The sequence below is a fragment of the Kogia breviceps genome, chromosome 5, assembly GCF_026419965.1.
Source record: "Kogia breviceps isolate mKogBre1 chromosome 5, mKogBre1 haplotype 1, whole genome shotgun sequence".
NCBI lineage: Eukaryota > Metazoa > Chordata > Mammalia > Artiodactyla > Physeteridae > Kogia > Kogia breviceps.
The window spans coordinates 79,167,566-79,184,720 of record NC_081314.1 but is presented as its reverse complement, the minus strand read 5'-3'; the positions used below and the strand labels follow the sequence as shown (position 1 = coordinate 79,184,720).

General features: G+C 37.9%; 2 protein-coding genes across 22 annotated transcripts in view; one reads left to right on the top strand and one right to left on the bottom strand.

Annotated features, from left to right (window-relative positions):
* The window catches only part of IQCG (IQ motif containing G), a 58,892-nt gene that overhangs the window by 34,830 nt on the left and 6,907 nt on the right, over positions 1-17,155 (top strand). For 3 of the 5 annotated variants that reach the window (XM_067034383.1, XM_067034387.1, XM_067034385.1), the window contains 2 exons: positions 1,057-1,158; positions 2,581-2,785. In XM_067034383.1, the coding sequence (XP_066890484.1) occupies positions 1,057-1,158; positions 2,581-2,721 (243 nt within the window). In that variant the 3' untranslated portion in view covers positions 2,722-2,785. Of the gene's footprint in view, positions 1-1,056; positions 1,159-2,580; positions 3,067-17,155 lie in introns of those variants that run through there. The other 2 variants (XM_067034384.1, XM_067034382.1) reach the window with 2 other exon arrangements.
* Positions 8,740-17,155, bottom strand: part of LRCH3 (leucine rich repeats and calponin homology domain containing 3) — a 119,994-nt gene continuing 111,578 nt past the window's right edge. For 9 of the 17 annotated variants that reach the window (XM_059064388.2, XM_067034371.1, XM_059064378.2 and 6 more), the window contains one exon: positions 14,612-14,897. In XM_059064388.2, the coding sequence (XP_058920371.1) occupies positions 14,697-14,897 (201 nt within the window). In that variant the 3' untranslated portion in view covers positions 14,612-14,696. Of the gene's footprint in view, positions 11,755-14,611; positions 14,898-17,155 lie in introns of those variants that run through there. The other 8 variants (XM_059064389.2, XM_059064381.2, XM_067034374.1 and 5 more) reach the window with 4 other exon arrangements.

The window sequence follows — 17,155 nt, the reverse complement described above, 5'->3', positions numbered from 1 at the left end:
TGGGGGATACTATTTTTGGTCACAACGTGGTATGCCTGTAAACCACTAGGATTCTTTCTTGATGATGATGATGACGTCCTCATTGATGGGGACAATAATAGCAGCAGCCGACACTTTATATTGCTTAATCTGTCCCGGGCACTTTTCTATTATTTTACATATATAACTTATTTAACCCTCCCCAAACCCCTTGAGCTAGATACTGTTTTTATTTCTACTTTATGACCTCTCTGAAGATAATTTATAAATGATGATTTATAAAAAGCTTCTGATTATAGTTTCATCATTGAATAAATGTAGAACTTCTCAAATTTCTCTTTTAAAAGATGGCTGCTGTTTGTAGGTATACATTCTATTAGTTTTTTAAAATTAATTATTTTGATGTCATTAGCCACACATCAAGTTAGTATTTCATTTTCTTTTAAAGAAGAGGGCAATTTTTTAAACTAATTAATTAATTTTTTGTTGCGTTGGTCTTCGTTGCTGCATGCGGGCTTTCTCTAGTTATGGCGAGCAGGGGCCACTCTTCATTGTGGTGCGCATGTTTCTCATTGCGGTGGCTTCTCTTGTTGCGGAGCACGGGCTCTAGGCGCACGGGCTTCAGAAGTTGTGGTGCGTGGGCTTCAGTAGTTGTGGCACATGGGCTCAGTAGTTGTGGCTCATGGGCTCTAGAGCGCAGGCTCAGTAGCTGTGGTGCACGGGCTTAGTTGCTCCGCAGCATGTGGGGTCTTCCCTGACCAGGGCTCGAACCTGTGTCCCCTGAATTGGCAGGTGGATTCTTAACAATTGCGCCACCAGAGAAGTCCTGGCATGGTTCATTTTAAAGTTTTATATTAAAAATGCAGGGCTGGGGAGTTCCCTGGTGGCCTAGTGGTTAGAATTCCAGGCTTTCACTGCCATGGCTGGGGTTCAGTCCCTGGTTGGGAAACTGAGATCCCACAAGTCATGTGGTGCAGACAAAAAAAAAAAAAAAAAAAAAAGAAAAAAACACCTGGGCTGGCTGGGCCACAGCTTAGTGAGCAAGTCCTGTAACATGATTGATGTCTACTTTTGCAGATAAGGGAATATGAACACATCATCATTGAAGATCGTATAGAAAAGGAGAAGACCCGGGAGAAGACAGAACAGGATCACTTGGAATTAAAGAGCAGCATAAAGGTAGAAAACTGGCACCTTGGTAATTGGCATCTTGGGGCTTTTTCAATTCTACAGCTAGCCAAACACTGAGGAATGCTGAGCATCTCTTGTTTATTATCACATGTGGAACAGGAAATCTGTGAGGAAGCATGGCCTAATAATTGGACTTTGCCAATACACGGTCCATGGTGCAGGGAGACAGTTACGAGAAAACCATATGCCCCCAAATTTTAATCCAGGAAGAAAGAGGTGGTTAGCAGTGCAAGCAAAATCTAGAACTTGTGCCCAGAGGTCAAACTTATGAATACTATTTCTAACCAAAACAGCTCTTAAAGGAATTCTTTTTAATATACTACTGCTTCTTAAAATCCTATTTATAAGTCAGTCCAGGCTATCTGCTAGGTTCAGATAAAGCGCTGTTTTCAAAAAAGGTGAAGGTGATTAAGTAGCAGTTCAGAAAAAAAGAGAGAGAATTTTATATGAACTTGTGTATATTAGTGATGATGAAACTGGCAAGTCAGATTCTGGGAAATATTTTCAAGCAAGAATAACATCAGCTGGACTAAAACTGTAGTTATGACAATTGCCCTTCTCTCTGAAAGAGGAGTATCTGCTGAGACCCTACAGTATGCAAGCTGTGGTTTGGGATGTATATTAGGGGGTGTATTAAGACAGTAAACTTTGAAGTACATTCAGGACCAGGTATTTAAACCCAAACTTGAGCTTTCCATTAGGAGTCAGATGTATAGTTAGCAAGTATTTATTGAGCTTCTCTGGTGTTTTCTATTTGTCAGGATTCCTCGATTTAGAGCAAAACTGTAAGAGGTAGCTGAAGACCATTTTTGTTTTCTTTTCATTAGTGGATTTGCTCCCTGTCTTTGGAGGTTTATCTGATTTGAAAGTAGACCAGACTGTATTTAGAACAGTTGTGTCTAATGACTAAGATATTCAAGGGAGCTAACTAAATCCTTTTTGAAGGGGAGTTTTGATCCTTTCATCAATCATTAGAGATTGAAATGCACCAGGAAACCTACTGAAATCACTAGATTATCTGCACATTTTTGACTGAGCGCTTGCTTTTGCCTCTGGTCCAGGTAACTAGCATCCCTTTTGGATCAAATGGTTGTCAGATTTGGGGAACTTGGATGTTCATAAAGAGCAGCAGTATAAGGGACTCAGGTTTCTAAGTGTAAAGGAAAGATAGGCCTAATCTGATCCCTTTTCTTTATTTTTACTCCTTGAAAACTTTAGAGTCCAGGACTTAAGCTCTGGGTCCTGCACAACAGGCAAGTATTGCTCTAAGGATAGCATGCTTGGCCACTTCTGTGTCTCAGAGACCATCTTCACAGAAGTTAGTTTATGAAAAAACAATACCCTTATGTAGAAAGAATGCAGCTTGTCAGGCATACTACAAATTGTACCCGCTTCCCTGTCCTCTTCCAGCTCCAGGCCTGGTGGCGAGGCACTGTGGTGCGGAAGGAAATTGGTGGTTTCAAAATGCCCAAGAAGGACAAAGGTGATGGCAAGGATTCAAAAGGTAAAGGTAAAGGCAAAGACAAGAACAAGCAGAGAGGCAAGAAGTGACCAAGTTATCTTCTGTCTTTTCTGATGGTGTTTAGAGGTGGGAAGGAGGACCTGAAGGGAGTAAGAAACATCTTTTACCATCAGATAACTCATCTACAGGTTGTTTCTTATTTGGACATTCCCAGGTGAGGCCTGGTTATACTAGGTCACCTTGACTGTTATACTAGTTTTCAAACCCTGAATTAGGATTATACTGTGGATTCACAGCTTCGTCATGACTTGAAAAAAAAATGCCTGGGAAGAAATATTTCTAGGAGTCTTGTTAAGATTCCTCTTGCTCTTTCTCACCAGAAAAAAAAATACATAATCCTAGTTATAGGAATACATTAAAACTTCAGTAATTCCTGTAATGTCTCTGATTCTGACTTTATTCAACTTGCCTATAGTGAAAAATGGCACTTAGGAGCAAAGAGTGTCATAAATGACACTCTTTTTTTTTGTTGGCATCTCATTTATTTTTGTATACAACGGGTTCTTATTACTTAGCTATTTTATATATATTAATGTATACATGTCAATCCCAATCTCCCAATTCATCACACCACCACCCCCTGCCACTTTCCCCCCTTGGTATCCATATGTTTGTGCTCTACATCCTTGTCTCTATTTCTGCCCTGCAAACCAGTTCATCTGTACCATTTTTCTAGGTTCCACATATATGCGTTAATATACAATATTTGTTTTTCTCTTTCTGACTTCATTCTGTATTACAGTCTCTAGGTCCATCCACGTCTCTACCAATGACCCAATTTCATTTCTTTTCGTGGCCGAGTAATATTCCATTGTATATATGTACCACATCTTCTTTATCCATTCGTCTGTCAATGGGCATTTAGGTTGCTTCCATGTCCTGCCTATTGTAAGTAGTGCTGCAGTGAACACTGGGGTGCATGCGTCTTTTTGAATTATGGTTTTCTCTGGGTATATGCCCAGTAGTGGGATTGCTGGGTCATAGGTAATTCTATTTTTAGTTTTTTAAGGAACCTCCATCCTGTTCTCCATAGTGACTGTATCAAATTTACATTCCCACCAACAGTGCAAGAGGGTTCCTTTTTCTCCACACCTTCTCCAGCATGTTGTCTGTAGATTTTCTTATGATGCCCATTCTAACTGGTGTGAGGTGATACCTCACTGTAGTTTTGATTTGTGTTTCTCTAATAATTAGTGATGTTGGGCAGCTTTTCATGTGTTTGTTGGCAATCTGTATATCTTCTTTGGGGAAATGTCTATTTAGGTCTTCTGCCCATTTTTGGATTGGGTTTTTTAAAAATATTGAGCTGCATGAGCTGCTTATACATTTTGGAGATTAATCCTTTGTCCGTTGATTTGTTTGCAAATATTTTCTCCCATTCTGAGGGTTATCTTTTCCTCTTGTTTATAGTTTCCTTTGCTGTGCAAAAGCCTTTAAGTTTCATTAGGTCCCATTTGTTTGTTTTTATTTCCATTACTGTAGGAGGTGGGTCAAAAAAGATCTTGCTGTGATTTATGTCAGAGTGTTCTTCCTATGTTTTCCTCTAAGAGTTTTATAGTGTCCGGTCTTACATTTAGGTCTTTAATCCATTTTGAGTTTATTTTTGTGTATGGTGTTAGGGAGTGTTCTCATTTCATTCTTTTACATGTAGCTGTCCAGTTTTCCCATCACCATTTATTGAAGAGGCTGTCTTTTCTCCATTTTATATCCTTGCCTCCTTTGTCATAGATTAGGTGACCATAGATGTGTGGGTTTATATCTGGGCTTTCTATCCTGTTCCATTTATCTATATTTCTGTTTTTGTGCCAGTACCATATGGTCTTAATTACTGTAACTTTGTAGTGTAGCCCAAAGTCAGGAGTCTGATTCCTCCAGCTCCATTTTTTTCCCTCAAGATTGCTTTAGCTATTCAGGGTTTTTTTGTGTCTCCATACAAATTTTATGATTTTTTGTTCTAGTTCTGTAAAAGATGTTACTGGTAATTTGCTAGGGATTGCATTGAATCTGTAGATTGCTTTGGGTAGTAGAGTCTTTTTCACAATATTGATTCTTCCAATCCAAGAACATGGTATATCTCTCCATGTTTGTGTCATCTTTGATTTCTTTCATCAGTGTCTTATAGTTTTCTGAGTACAGGTCTTCTACATCCTTAGGTAGGTTTATTCCTAGGTATTTTATTCTTTTTGTTGCAGTGGTGCATGGGATTGTTTCCTTACTTTCTCTTTCTGATCTTTTGTTGTTAGTGTATAGGAATGCAAGAGATTTCTGTGCATTAATTTTGTATCCTGCAGCTTTACCAAATTCATTGATTAGCTCTAGTAGTTTTCTAGTGGCATCTTTAGGATTCTCTATGTATGGTATGTCATCTGCAAACAGTGACAGTTTTACTTCTTCTTTTCCAACTTGGATTCCTTTTATTTCTTTTTCTACTCTGATTGCCATGGCTAAAACTTCCAGAAACTGTGTTGAATAATAGTGGTGAGATTGGGCAACCTTGTCTTGTTCCTGATCTTAGTGGAAATGGTTTCAGTTTTTTACCATTGAGAATAATGTTTGCTGGGAATTTGTTGTACATGGCCTTTATTATGTTGAGGTAGCTTCCCTCTATGCCCACTTTTTGGATAGTTTTTATCATAAATTAGTGTTGAATTTTGTCAAAAGCTTTTTCTGCATCTGCTGAGATGATCATATGGATGGTTTTTATTCTTCAATTTGTTAATATGGTGTATCACATTGATTTGTGTATATTGAAGTATCTTTGCATCACTGGGATAAATCCCAGTTGATCATGGTGTATGATCCTTTTAATGTGTTGCTGGATTGTTTGCTAGTATTTGTTGAGGATTTTTGCATCTATACTCCTCAGTGATATTGGTCTGTAATTTTCTTTTTTTGTAGTATCTTTGGTTTTGGTATCATGGTGATGGTGGCCTCATAGAATGAGTTTGGGAGTGTTCCTTTCTCTGCAATTTTTTGGAAGAGTTTGAGAAGGATGGGTGTTAGCTCTTTTCTAAATCTTTGATAGAATTCACCTGTGAAGCCATCTGGTCCTGGACTTCTGTTTGTTGGAGGATTTTAAATCAGTTTCAATTTCATTACCTGTGACTGGTCTGTTCATATTTTGTATTTCTTCCTGGTTCAGTCTTGGAAGGTTATACCATTCTAAGAATTTGTCCATTTCTTCCAGGTTGTCTATTTTATTGGCATAGAGTTGCTTGTAGTAGTCTCTTATGCTTTGTATTTCTGTGGTGTCTGTTGTAACTTCTCCTTTTTCATTCCTAATTTTTATTGACTTGAGTCCTCTCCCTCTTTTTCTTTTTCTTTTTTTTGCTGTACACGGGCCTCTCACTGTTGCAGCCTCTCCCATTGCGGAGCACAGGCTCCGGACGCACAGGCTCAGTGGCCATGGCTCACAGGCCCACCCACTCCGCAACATGTGGGATCTTCCCGGACCGGGGCACAAACCCATATCCCCTGCACCGGCAGGCGGACCCTCAACCACTGCACCACCAGGGAAGCCCCATCTTTTTCTTGATGAGTCTGGCTAAAGGTTTATCAATTTTGTTTATCTTCTCAAAGAACCAGCTTTTAGTTTCATTGATCTTTGCTATTGTTTTTTTTCTATTTCATTTATTTCTGCCCTGATCTTTGATTTCTTTCCTTCTACTTACTTTGGGTTTTGTTTGTTCTTCTTTCTCTAGTTCCTTTAGGTGTAAGGTTAGATTGTTTGAGATTTTTCTTGTTTCTTGAGGTAGGATTGTATTACTATAAACTTCCCTCTTATAACTGCTTTTGCTGAATCCCATAGATTTTGGATTGTCGTGTTTTCGTTGTCATTTGTCTCTAAGTATTTTTGGATTTCCTCTGATTTCTTCAGGATCTCTTGGTTATTAAGTAACGTATTGTTTAGCCTCCATGTGTTTGTTTTTTATGTTTTTTTCCCTTTAATTGATTTCTAATCTCATAGCGTTGTGGTCGGAAAAGATGCTTGATATGATTTTAGTTTTCTTAAATTTACTGAGGCTTGATTTGTGACCCAAGGGGTGATCCTGGAGAATGTTCCGTGTGCACTTAAGAAAGTGTAATCTGCTGTTTTTGCATGGAATCTCCTATAAAAATCAATTAAATCTCTCTGGTCTATTGTGTCATTTAAAGCTTGTGTTTCCTTATTAATTTTCTTTGTGGATGATCTGTCCATTGGTGTAAGTGAAGTGTTAATGTCCCCCACTATTATCGTGTTACTGTTGATTTCCTCTTTTATAGCTGTTAGCAGTTGCCTTACGTATTGAGGTGCTCCTATGTTGGGTGCATATATAATTGCTATATCTTCTTGGATTGATCCCTTGATCATTATATAGTGTCCTTCCTTGTCTCTTGTAATATTCTTTATTTTAAAGTCTATTTTATCTGATGTGAGTATTGCTACTCCAGCTTTCTTTTCATTTCCATTTGCATGGTATATCTTTTTCCATCCCCTCGCTTTCAGTCTGTATGTGTCCCTTGGTCTGAAGTGGGTCTCTTGTAGACAGCATATATATGGGTCTTGTTTCTGTATCCATTCAGCGAGCCTGTGTCTTTTGGTTGGAGCATTTAATCTATTCTTGTGTAAGGTAATTATTGATATTTATGTTCCTATTACCATTTTCTTGTTATGGGTTTGTTTTTGGTAGGACCTTTTCTTCTCTTGTGTTTCCCACTTAGAGAAGTTCCTTTATCATTTGTTGTAGAGCTGGGTTGGTGGTGAATTCTCTTAGATTTTGCTCGTATGGAAAGCTTTTGCTTTCTCTGTCAAATCTGAATGAGATCCTTGCCAGGTAGAGTAATCTTGGTTGTAGGTTCTTCCCTTTCATCACTTTAAGTGTATCGTGCCACTCCCTTCTGGCTTGTAGTTTCTGCTGAGACATCACCTGTTAACCTTACGGGAGTTCCCTTGTATGTTGTTTTTCCCTTGGTACTTTTAATAATTTTTGTCAATTTGATTACTATATGTCCCAGCATGTTTCTCCTTGGGTTTATGCTGCCTGGGACTCTCTGCACTTCCTGGACTTGGGTGGCTGTTTCCTTTCCCGTGTTAGGGAAGTTTTTGACTACAACGTCTTCAAATAGTTTCTTGGGTCCCTTCTCTTTTCTTTCTGGGACTTCTATAATGTGAATTTTGGTGTGTTTAATATTGTCCCAGAGGTCTCTTAGGCTGTCTTCATTTCTTTTCATTATTTTTTCTTTATTCTGTTCCATGGCAGTGAATTCCACCATCCTGTTTTCCAGGGCACTTATCCATTCTTCTGTCTCAGTTATTCTGCTATTGATTCCTTCTAATGTAATAAATGACACTCTTATGAGCAAAAGTGGTGTTTAGTAGGAACTACAAGATGATGTTTATCAAATGTCTAGAATAATACATACACAATAACGTTTTAATAAAGGCTGGTTCCTGCCTGCCTTTTAAATTTGTTATCACTTTACTGTTTTTGTGGAGGGGGGTGTCACATGGAACATATACCTTATTTATTATAAGCTGCTTCAGCGCCTTTTCTGGGAAGTAGGTAGGGATATAAATGATAAATACAAGACAGAAATGAGATGTCCGGATATACAACCCACACATAGGAAAGACAGCGGACACAGGTCAGCAGGGAGATGAGTTTGGAGATATTGCTGAGACGTGAGACAGTAGGGCCTATACCTGCTTTGCTTACTCAATAACTCTCACCTTATGGGGTATTAAAGACTAAAAGAGGTAAAGCATGTGAAAATACCTAATCTGTGACATAAAGCTGATTGTCATTCTCTCTCTCCCGCTAAAAGAGAATGAGCCCATTGGGTCATTCTTGCCTTGATTGATCAGAATAGAATGTCCTGGAATGCTAAAGCTCTTCCTATAGCATAGTTCGTAATTTCTAAGAAGTCTTTCAAATGGGTCAGATATATTTCAAAACTAAGCCTTATATCTAACTCCAAATACAGGACACTACTGATATGTACACTTCCTTAAAAATGTATATTTTGATCTCAAGGCACCATTATGAGGACCCAGTTTCTACTGATGTTCCATCAAAGAATTTATCCTTTTATTTTTGCCAAGGAAACCATGCTTTAGGTATGAACATTTTCAAATCAGCCTTTATTTCATGCTATTGAAGTGTTGTCTTTTATTTTAATGTCAATGTGTAAAGTGGCATACAGGCAATTTAAAATAACATACATGATACTGACATATTTATTCTTAGAACTTATGCATTGTATTTACAGACATACAAATATACGACGTTTTACAAAATCTTTTACTAATTACATGTTTACAACATTTTCAGAAATAAAATGAAATCTGCTGTAAACCACCTTACTGCAATATGTATATAAAAACGTTTCTAAATATCCATGTTCTCCTTCATTTCTATAAACATTTAAGCGCTTAGTTTTAAAAAATTCATCATACTCGTCAGCGTAGTCATACATCATTAGTCACTGCTGGACTTTTACCAAGTAAAGAAATCAGACTCCTTGATTAGCTGTGAGGCTGTATTTTCAAAGCAATTAAGGAAAGTGACCTACTACTACTAACTGTACTATTCTATTCTAGTCAAATACAAAGGCCCTTCCTCCCATGAGTTGTTTCCAGAGAAAATTGGTTTGGAGTGCTAAGCAAGTATGAGATTGAAAGCCCAGAAACCTGCTGACTTAAAATCTCCACCGTTAGCAGGGGCCCTGGTGGGTGGGCACTTAGCCTTTTCTTCATTCACTCTTCAGCACTGGGAAGGTCACTGTTTCAGTAGGAAGTTCATAAATGGTCAGATGGAACTGTAACAAAGTCATCTTCATCTTATGTTAGAGTCTAGCAAGGCTAAATATTAAATTTTCTTTCCAGTTAAAAAAAAAAAAGTATATACAAAACACTGAGTACAAAAATTTTACAACAAAAACATCATGACTTGTTTTGCATCTTGACATAGAAAAGACATTCATTGTATTTTATATTTTTCTTTCATTATCAACCAAAACTGTAAACAAATATTTTCTAACTACTCAAATATAAATTTGAATTAGTCTGATAAAAATACATGAATAAGGTCTCATGCTATGTATAAAATTTGAAATATGTTGAAAATTCCAATTATTTCTATGGGAAAATTAGTCACAAATGTTCCAAATGTTGCATTATGTATGCTGACTGGGATTATTCCTTGCAGCTATGTGACAAATAGTCCTGTCCTTTGCTGAGTTTCATTTCAAATGGCTGTCTATAATTTGGAGATTGTACTGAGGTTTAATGTTGACTAGAAGTAAAAATACCTAGAGTTTAAAAATATACACAGCTAAATTCTAAACAAGTCCTATGACTGTTGGGTCTGTTTGGAACTGTAAATATAATGGGGTCTGGCTCTAAGCACTTAAAACACATTTTACTTTTGTTTCGTAAGGACCCTGAAGGATTGGGCTTTGAGCTCAGATGTTTTGTGTTATATAAGTTTAAACCTGTGACAACAAGGAGAAAACATTTTGGCCAGATACTCAACATGATTTTATCCAGAGTTACTTTTAGATGCTGCTACATGATAAAACGAGAGAACATTATTCTTAAATGCATGTACTGGTAAAGAAACCCCAGAACAGTTAACAACAGGAAAAAACCTAGATAACTAGTATCTTCACTTACTCTATTTACTTGGTTTACAAAGGCAGTGAATACCAGAAGATATCACTGACAACTAAAAGGGTCTCAAAGTATAGGGGAAGAAAGACCCAAGTGGCTTAGACTTGAATTAGGGCTCCTGATTTTGTGCTCAGCCCTTGGGCCCTTTTACTGCACCCATAATTGAGTAAATAAGGCACTGGTGGGGGAGCTAGATGGCTAGATGAAAAGACAGCAAGCTGTTTTTAAAACGCCACAAGTGCTTTAACTCAGCTACGGAAATTGGCAGTTAGCTGAAAGAAATGTAAGAAGCTTGGCTTTTCCTTTATTTTCATAATCTTCTGTTATTTGGGGAGCTGGAAGTGCATCTCCTGTGACTGGAAGGTGTTCGCAGGTCCAGGTATCCTGGGAGCAGCTTGCAGGGGAGAAGGGGGTGGGCTCAGTGAAGTCAACACACAGGATGCAGAGTGCCACAAGCTACCAGCCTAAAGATCTGGACCCTGTGTGTAGTGCTTGATTATAATGTTTAGATAATAGTGGGATGATACATGGAACCATCCTCTAAGTAGTAGTGGACTGGAGCTGGGGGAGGCCTAAGACACTGGCCTTAAATGCAACAGAATCTGTTTCATTGTTTTACAATGCAAAATCTAGACCTTCTACATTATTTTTATTTTACCTTGGACAGAACAGTCCAAGTAGTCATAATAGAGCTGAGAAACATGGTGAAGTCATTACTCCCCCCAAATTATACAAATTATCTAGCTTGGAACAATGGTTTCCACTACATGAAACACCTGGTATGTTTGTTGAAATGCAGATACCCAGGCCTCACTCTAGACCAACCGAGTGAGAATCTGTACTTTAACAAATTCTCCAGGAGACTCTAATGAACAGCCACGTTTAGAAACTAGTGGATTCCAGAGGGCTTGGAAACAGGGAAAGATAACAGCATGGCTGTGCCTTCAAGAGAGACAAATACCCTTCTGAGAAGATAGTCTTCAGTATGTGAAAGAGCCTACTCTCTAGAAAAGCACAGCCAGGTTAGGCTTCAGTGTTGGGTTCTCAATAATGACAGAATTAAGTTTCATTTGTGAAAATCAACCGTGTCTTCATAAACAATTCAATGCAAATGGATATAACCTCCCCTAAAATGGAGAAATGAAGCAAAATATTCCTGTTAGGAATCATGGAAACAGTCCCTTTTAAGAACACGTAAGCGCTTTGTTAAGCAGACGGCTCACAGCAGCAGTCACGCTGTCCTGTTTCGTTTTGGCCAGGCCAACACCCACGGTGCTGGGAGTCCTTACACAGCAGATAACTGGTGCTGCTGCTGCTTGGGCGGGGCAAGTTCCAGGAGAGCCTGGACCGTCAGCGCAACCTGGCTCAAACCTTTCTCTTCTAAAATGTGGAGAGGCAAACATAATTGCTCCTGAAATGGGACAATGTGACATAAAAACAAACAGAAGAGAAAAGAGGATGAACATCACAGAACTGAAAAGAAAAAATAAGCATCTTTTCTCTCCCTCATAATAATGAACTGAGATACAAGAAGTCAGTACCTGGGAATCTGACCTCTGTTAATATGAGTTATACAGAGATGGTACCTGACACTCACTGTCACTTTTTTTTTTTATTATTAATACATCTAAAAGTACATACAGATCATTTTGAATATTAGAAAATGGACAAGTTACATACACTTTTACATACAACAGAAGATAAACATACTACTATGGAGTAAAAGCAGCATCCTTCACCCCTGATAAATAAAAGAGCAATGCAGATCAGTAAAATGAGGCCGATGAAAATAGAAAAACAGTTCCAAGTTACCGGATGGCTGAAGCCTAAAGATATAACATTGTAGGAGAAAGCGCTTTGGAAATTACAAACCATAGGAATGCAAGATAGTTTCATTACATAACTCAGACTGCATGAGAGAGGAATGCTCTCTACATTATAGTCCTGATTATGAAAATCAGGGTTCTCAGACCAGGCAGGGATCACAGGAAGAAACTGAAGTATATCCTTGAGATTTAGAAGTATTTGAGAAAACGTCCCCTACACTGGATAATTCACGGAAGGCCCAGTTTGAATTACTTAAAAACTTGAATTACAGAATTTAAATAAAGAAATCATATTTGAAAAAGTATTTTATATCCTGGTATTTAATGGATTAAATTATGCTGGAGAACTATGATGTGAGCTTAGTCAGGAACATATTAACATATTTGAAAAGCATTTACATGTTTGCTTAAGCAAGTTAAATTACTTCTATCTTATTTATTACCTCATTAATGTGTTTGGTTAATCCTTTCTTGTAAGACAAAAAGGCGTATCATAAGAATAACATCTATCATTGATTAGAGGAAAGAAAGAAGAGGTTACTCTTAAAGGAATGAAAGTGGAATTCTGGTTCTACTGAAAAAGAGACTATACATACTTATTAAAGAAGATAACTGGATTTCTCTCAGCTTTTCACAGGCACTTAATATATTATTAGGAAGTTTTACAAAACCAGGTGCAATTAAAAATATAACAGGTATGTTTTATGAACCGTTATTGGTACTTGTGCTTCTTAATCCCTTTTTAAATTTAATACTGACCTTGATAAAACAAGGTAAATGGAATCTTTTGATCTTAAGAAACTAGCAACTTTATAAATCTTCTGAGTACCACTGAAGTACAGATTAACTATACTTAAAATGAACCTGCAGGGTGTTTTACTCTGGGGGGAGACATATTTCCTCTGAGGCCGATTCCTTGATCTCCGTTTCCAGGGGTGCCCTGCGATCTGTAAGTGGCTTGTGCTTTCCAGATGCACATTTACCTTCTAGTTGGCTTAGAGGGAACTCTGTTCTGAAGAGAATGCACCATTACTCCCCCAAAACCACATAAAACACCATGTGTTTTTTTAAAGGGACAGAACTTCACAAAACGGAATGATCTCTGACTCAGAGACATCTTAAAAACAAAAAAACCCCTCCCCCCAACTCCAAAAGGCACTACTGCTGTTTTCAACACAGTGTTCAATGTTTCAGCATTAAAAATAAAAGGTTTTCAATGTGTTAAATAATTTCCCCACTTAATATGAAAGAAAACCAAAGCAATCAGATCCTCAGGTTGGCTATTACAACATGATATGGTTCCTCACAATCTTCCTTCATACATGAGTTCAGTTGTCCAATTTTCTTAACAGAGTTCAGAGATTCCTGAATGTTCAGAAACACTATTTATGAGAACCAGAATCTGAATGCAATTATAAAGTACTTTCAAGCATTAAGGCTAGCAGCTAATATACTAAGCATTCTGAAAGAGGCATTCATTGCCTTGGGTACAGAACAGAGATTGCTGCCTAATACTTTACCTGCTACTGTTCAGGTAAAATCTCCTCAACAGCCTATCAAATACAAGTTCACCTATTAAGATGGTTCAAATATATTGGAAATTACATAAATTCCAATTTTAAATTCTAAATAGGATTCTAGAAGTGAAGTTAAAGTTAACAAACATAATAAATGTGCAGACAGGTACCTACCCCTGAAAGGTCAGCTCCAGATAATTTGCTTGTGTACTGTTTCCAATGTACACAATGGGCTCAGAATAGCAATCTAGGGAACCTACATTATCTTTGGACTGAACATTCTGAGCAAATTAAAATTACTAAGATTAATAATAAGATTATTATTAATAATAAATAATAATAAGATTATTAATAATAATTTATTATTAATAATAAATAATAATAAGATTAAATGGCCAGTGCCTTCCAGATGTCCAGAGAGCAGATGCTTATTAGGTGGACTTGTGCCTACCAATAAAGACAGATTTCAGGGCACAGCTCAATGCAGAGATCTAAGCGACCAGGTGCTCCCCAGAACAGAAGGGGTACAACTGTTTCCTCATGAACAGCTGTTGAAAAGTTCAGCAACTCGTAATTTTAATACTTCTCACAATTTCAACACTTAAGTTGTGTTGAGGCATGGAAAGAAGGCCAGATGGAAATTTTATTATGCCATTTGGAAATAAAGTTCTCAGTTATATTCTAACAACAGGCTCAGGACTGTATTAGTAGACCCTGCTCAGCATTTATGATAAGAGAAACAAGGCCACATATAGGCCAGGAGGATGGACAAATGAGCAGAAGAAAATATACTGGTCTTTCTGCTCTTTGTTAGCAATCATAAATGCTTCCTAATGTGATGAGCTGCTCATCTGGACACACAAGGAAAGAATTTATCTACTTTATTGGTTAGCTCTTTGATGGCTAACCAATTTTGAAAAAGCACATATGTAAATAGTTTTGAATAAGAAACAAACCTCCTTTACCAAGCACAGGAATGAGATGGAAAAATCACTGGAATGCACTTTCGGCTAGAGGGGGAAGATCCAGTAATAAAGCATACAGAAAGTTAACATTAAAGTACAATAAAATGCCACAAAACCCAAAAGCTGGATAGATAGAGAGACAAAACTGGATTCTTCTGAATGTGCCCCAAGAGAAAGTAGTGTTTCAACAGTTCTTTTTACGCTGAGGTTTAGCTGAAGGATGTCAGAAGGGGAACAAAGATTGTCCTGTCCAAAGTGTGAGCAGGAAAGGAAAACAGAAAAATAAAGTCAGTGGATCAGAAATACAGATTTGAGTATAGAATTCAATATGATCATCTCTGTCATATTCAAAGAAACATATCCCATAACATTTATTATTATGATGAATCAAAATGCTGAAAAACAAAACCACAAAGAATCCTCTACGTGCTCAGCTTGATTTTACTACTAAATAGCAGAATAAAATCGTTGGTGATTAGTATGAACATTCAGAATAAAATGAACAGAGGTGGATGCTGACTTAGGGTTATGTGAGGCCTGAAAGTGGTTGAGTGGGTGAGGCAACCTCTTTCTCGACTCATTCTTCCCTATTAACAAAAAAATAGGCCAGAAAGCAAGGACAAAGCCTGGGGGTGGGCTGAGGAGAGGGAAGTTTTCCGAGAAAGCCAGGTGAGTCAAGACGGTTCAAAGAATGAAGAAAGCATAATAATCAGGGGAAATTTATTACCTGGAAGTCAGGTGTACTGAATGACTTGGTGTTCCTCTAAAAGTCAAGTCAAGTTCATCTTAACCAAGTCTTGTTTACTAATTGTACAAAATGAATCTAGAGTTGTAATAGGCCTTAGAGATCATCCAAACCCTCCAGTTCACAGATTAAGAAATTAAATAAATAAAAGCATTACTGGACTTGATAACAGGAAAATATTCTTTCACACATAACATATAATAACTCCAGAACATAAGATATTGGACTCAGAAGTTTTTATCACCAACTATAGTTTTTTGAATGTAACATATATTTAATAAAAGCATAATAATAAAGGGACTATCCATATGCCCAACCTTATTGGAGGTTTTTAACAGTCGCTTTATTCTTCAGTGTTTCATTCATAATTTAACTTGTAAACATTTAAAAAGTTAAACTGAGAAGGGAAATCATTCACCTTTATACATATTTTCTGGACAGAAGATCTGACAAATTTTTCAATATTAAGTTTTATGTTATCTGTTTTCAAAAGTGATCATTATTATATCCCTGATTTTATTTACAAGTGAAACATAACAGGTGGTCATGTTTAGGTAAAGGTCATAATGCCCAGAAGTAGGGGAGAACAAAGGAAGAAGAAGAGGTATAGGTTTCTTCCTCCCTCTCATGGCAGAGGGACCTGAGAATGCTAGTTTAAACCTACGAGTTTGTATTTATTCACTTTCCTTCATTTTGTTTTAGGCAAATGATCAACTGTTTTAGTAGAAGTAGCAGCATAACAGGAACCCATCTAAAAGTGTTAGTGATGGTGGTGGTGAGACTTGGGTGGAAGGCAGGAGTGGAGAAGGAAGAGGTGGCCCATGTGGAATGTCCATTTACTCTTTCTGGTGGGGGGGAAAGAGGGGAAGGAGGATATGTCAAGAACTCCAGTCTAAAACCACCCTGGAAAAATACCTTTAGTCTTTTTTTTTTTTTTAGTACCCAGTCTTTTAAAATTGTATTTTTTCTATCTCCTGCCTTCAAATAAATACTGTTAACCATTGCTTGGCAAATGGTGGAATAAAATGCATGCTTTAAAAGGCACACTGTTTTTGATTTTGTTGACCGATGGTGGTTATATTCTAAAATAATTTCAGTGTATGGCCTTTAAATCTGAGACAGATGACAGTTCTGTAAAGCCCAGAGTACATGTACAATGACTGTAAGAAGTCCTTTACAGGTTTGACATAGGCTAAGTGTGCCAGCATGTCTTGCCGTGTGGGGCCGTATTCAGCACTCTTCTCTCTAGGTATGTGGTGCCTCTTTTTAATCACTCATATTTTTCCTCTGGTCCCATTCCCTGCACCAACCCATGCCACATTCTCTTGTTCAAAGACACTGCTATGGAACTGGGGAAGGTATTGGGCATGCTTGTGATGGTCAGGTAGGTTCATCTCAAGTAGGCATAAGGGAAACACTGAATGTTAGAGTGTACATGTGAACATTAGAACCTGCCTGTTATTATGGATAAATGTAAGCTGTTTATCTAGAAACCTTATTAATGCTCTCAATATGTTTAAAAGTGGTTAGTTCTGGGGCTTCCCTGGTGGCGCAGTGGTTGAGAATCTGCCTGCCAGTGCAGGCGACACGGGTTCGAGCCCTGGTCCGGTTAGATCCCACATGCCGCGGAGCAACTGGGCCCATGAGCCACAACTGCTGAGCCTGAGCGTCTGGAGTCTGTGCTCGGCAACAAGAGAGGCCGCGATAGCGAGAGGCCTGCGCACCGCGATGAAGAGTGGCCCCTGCTCGCTGCAACTGG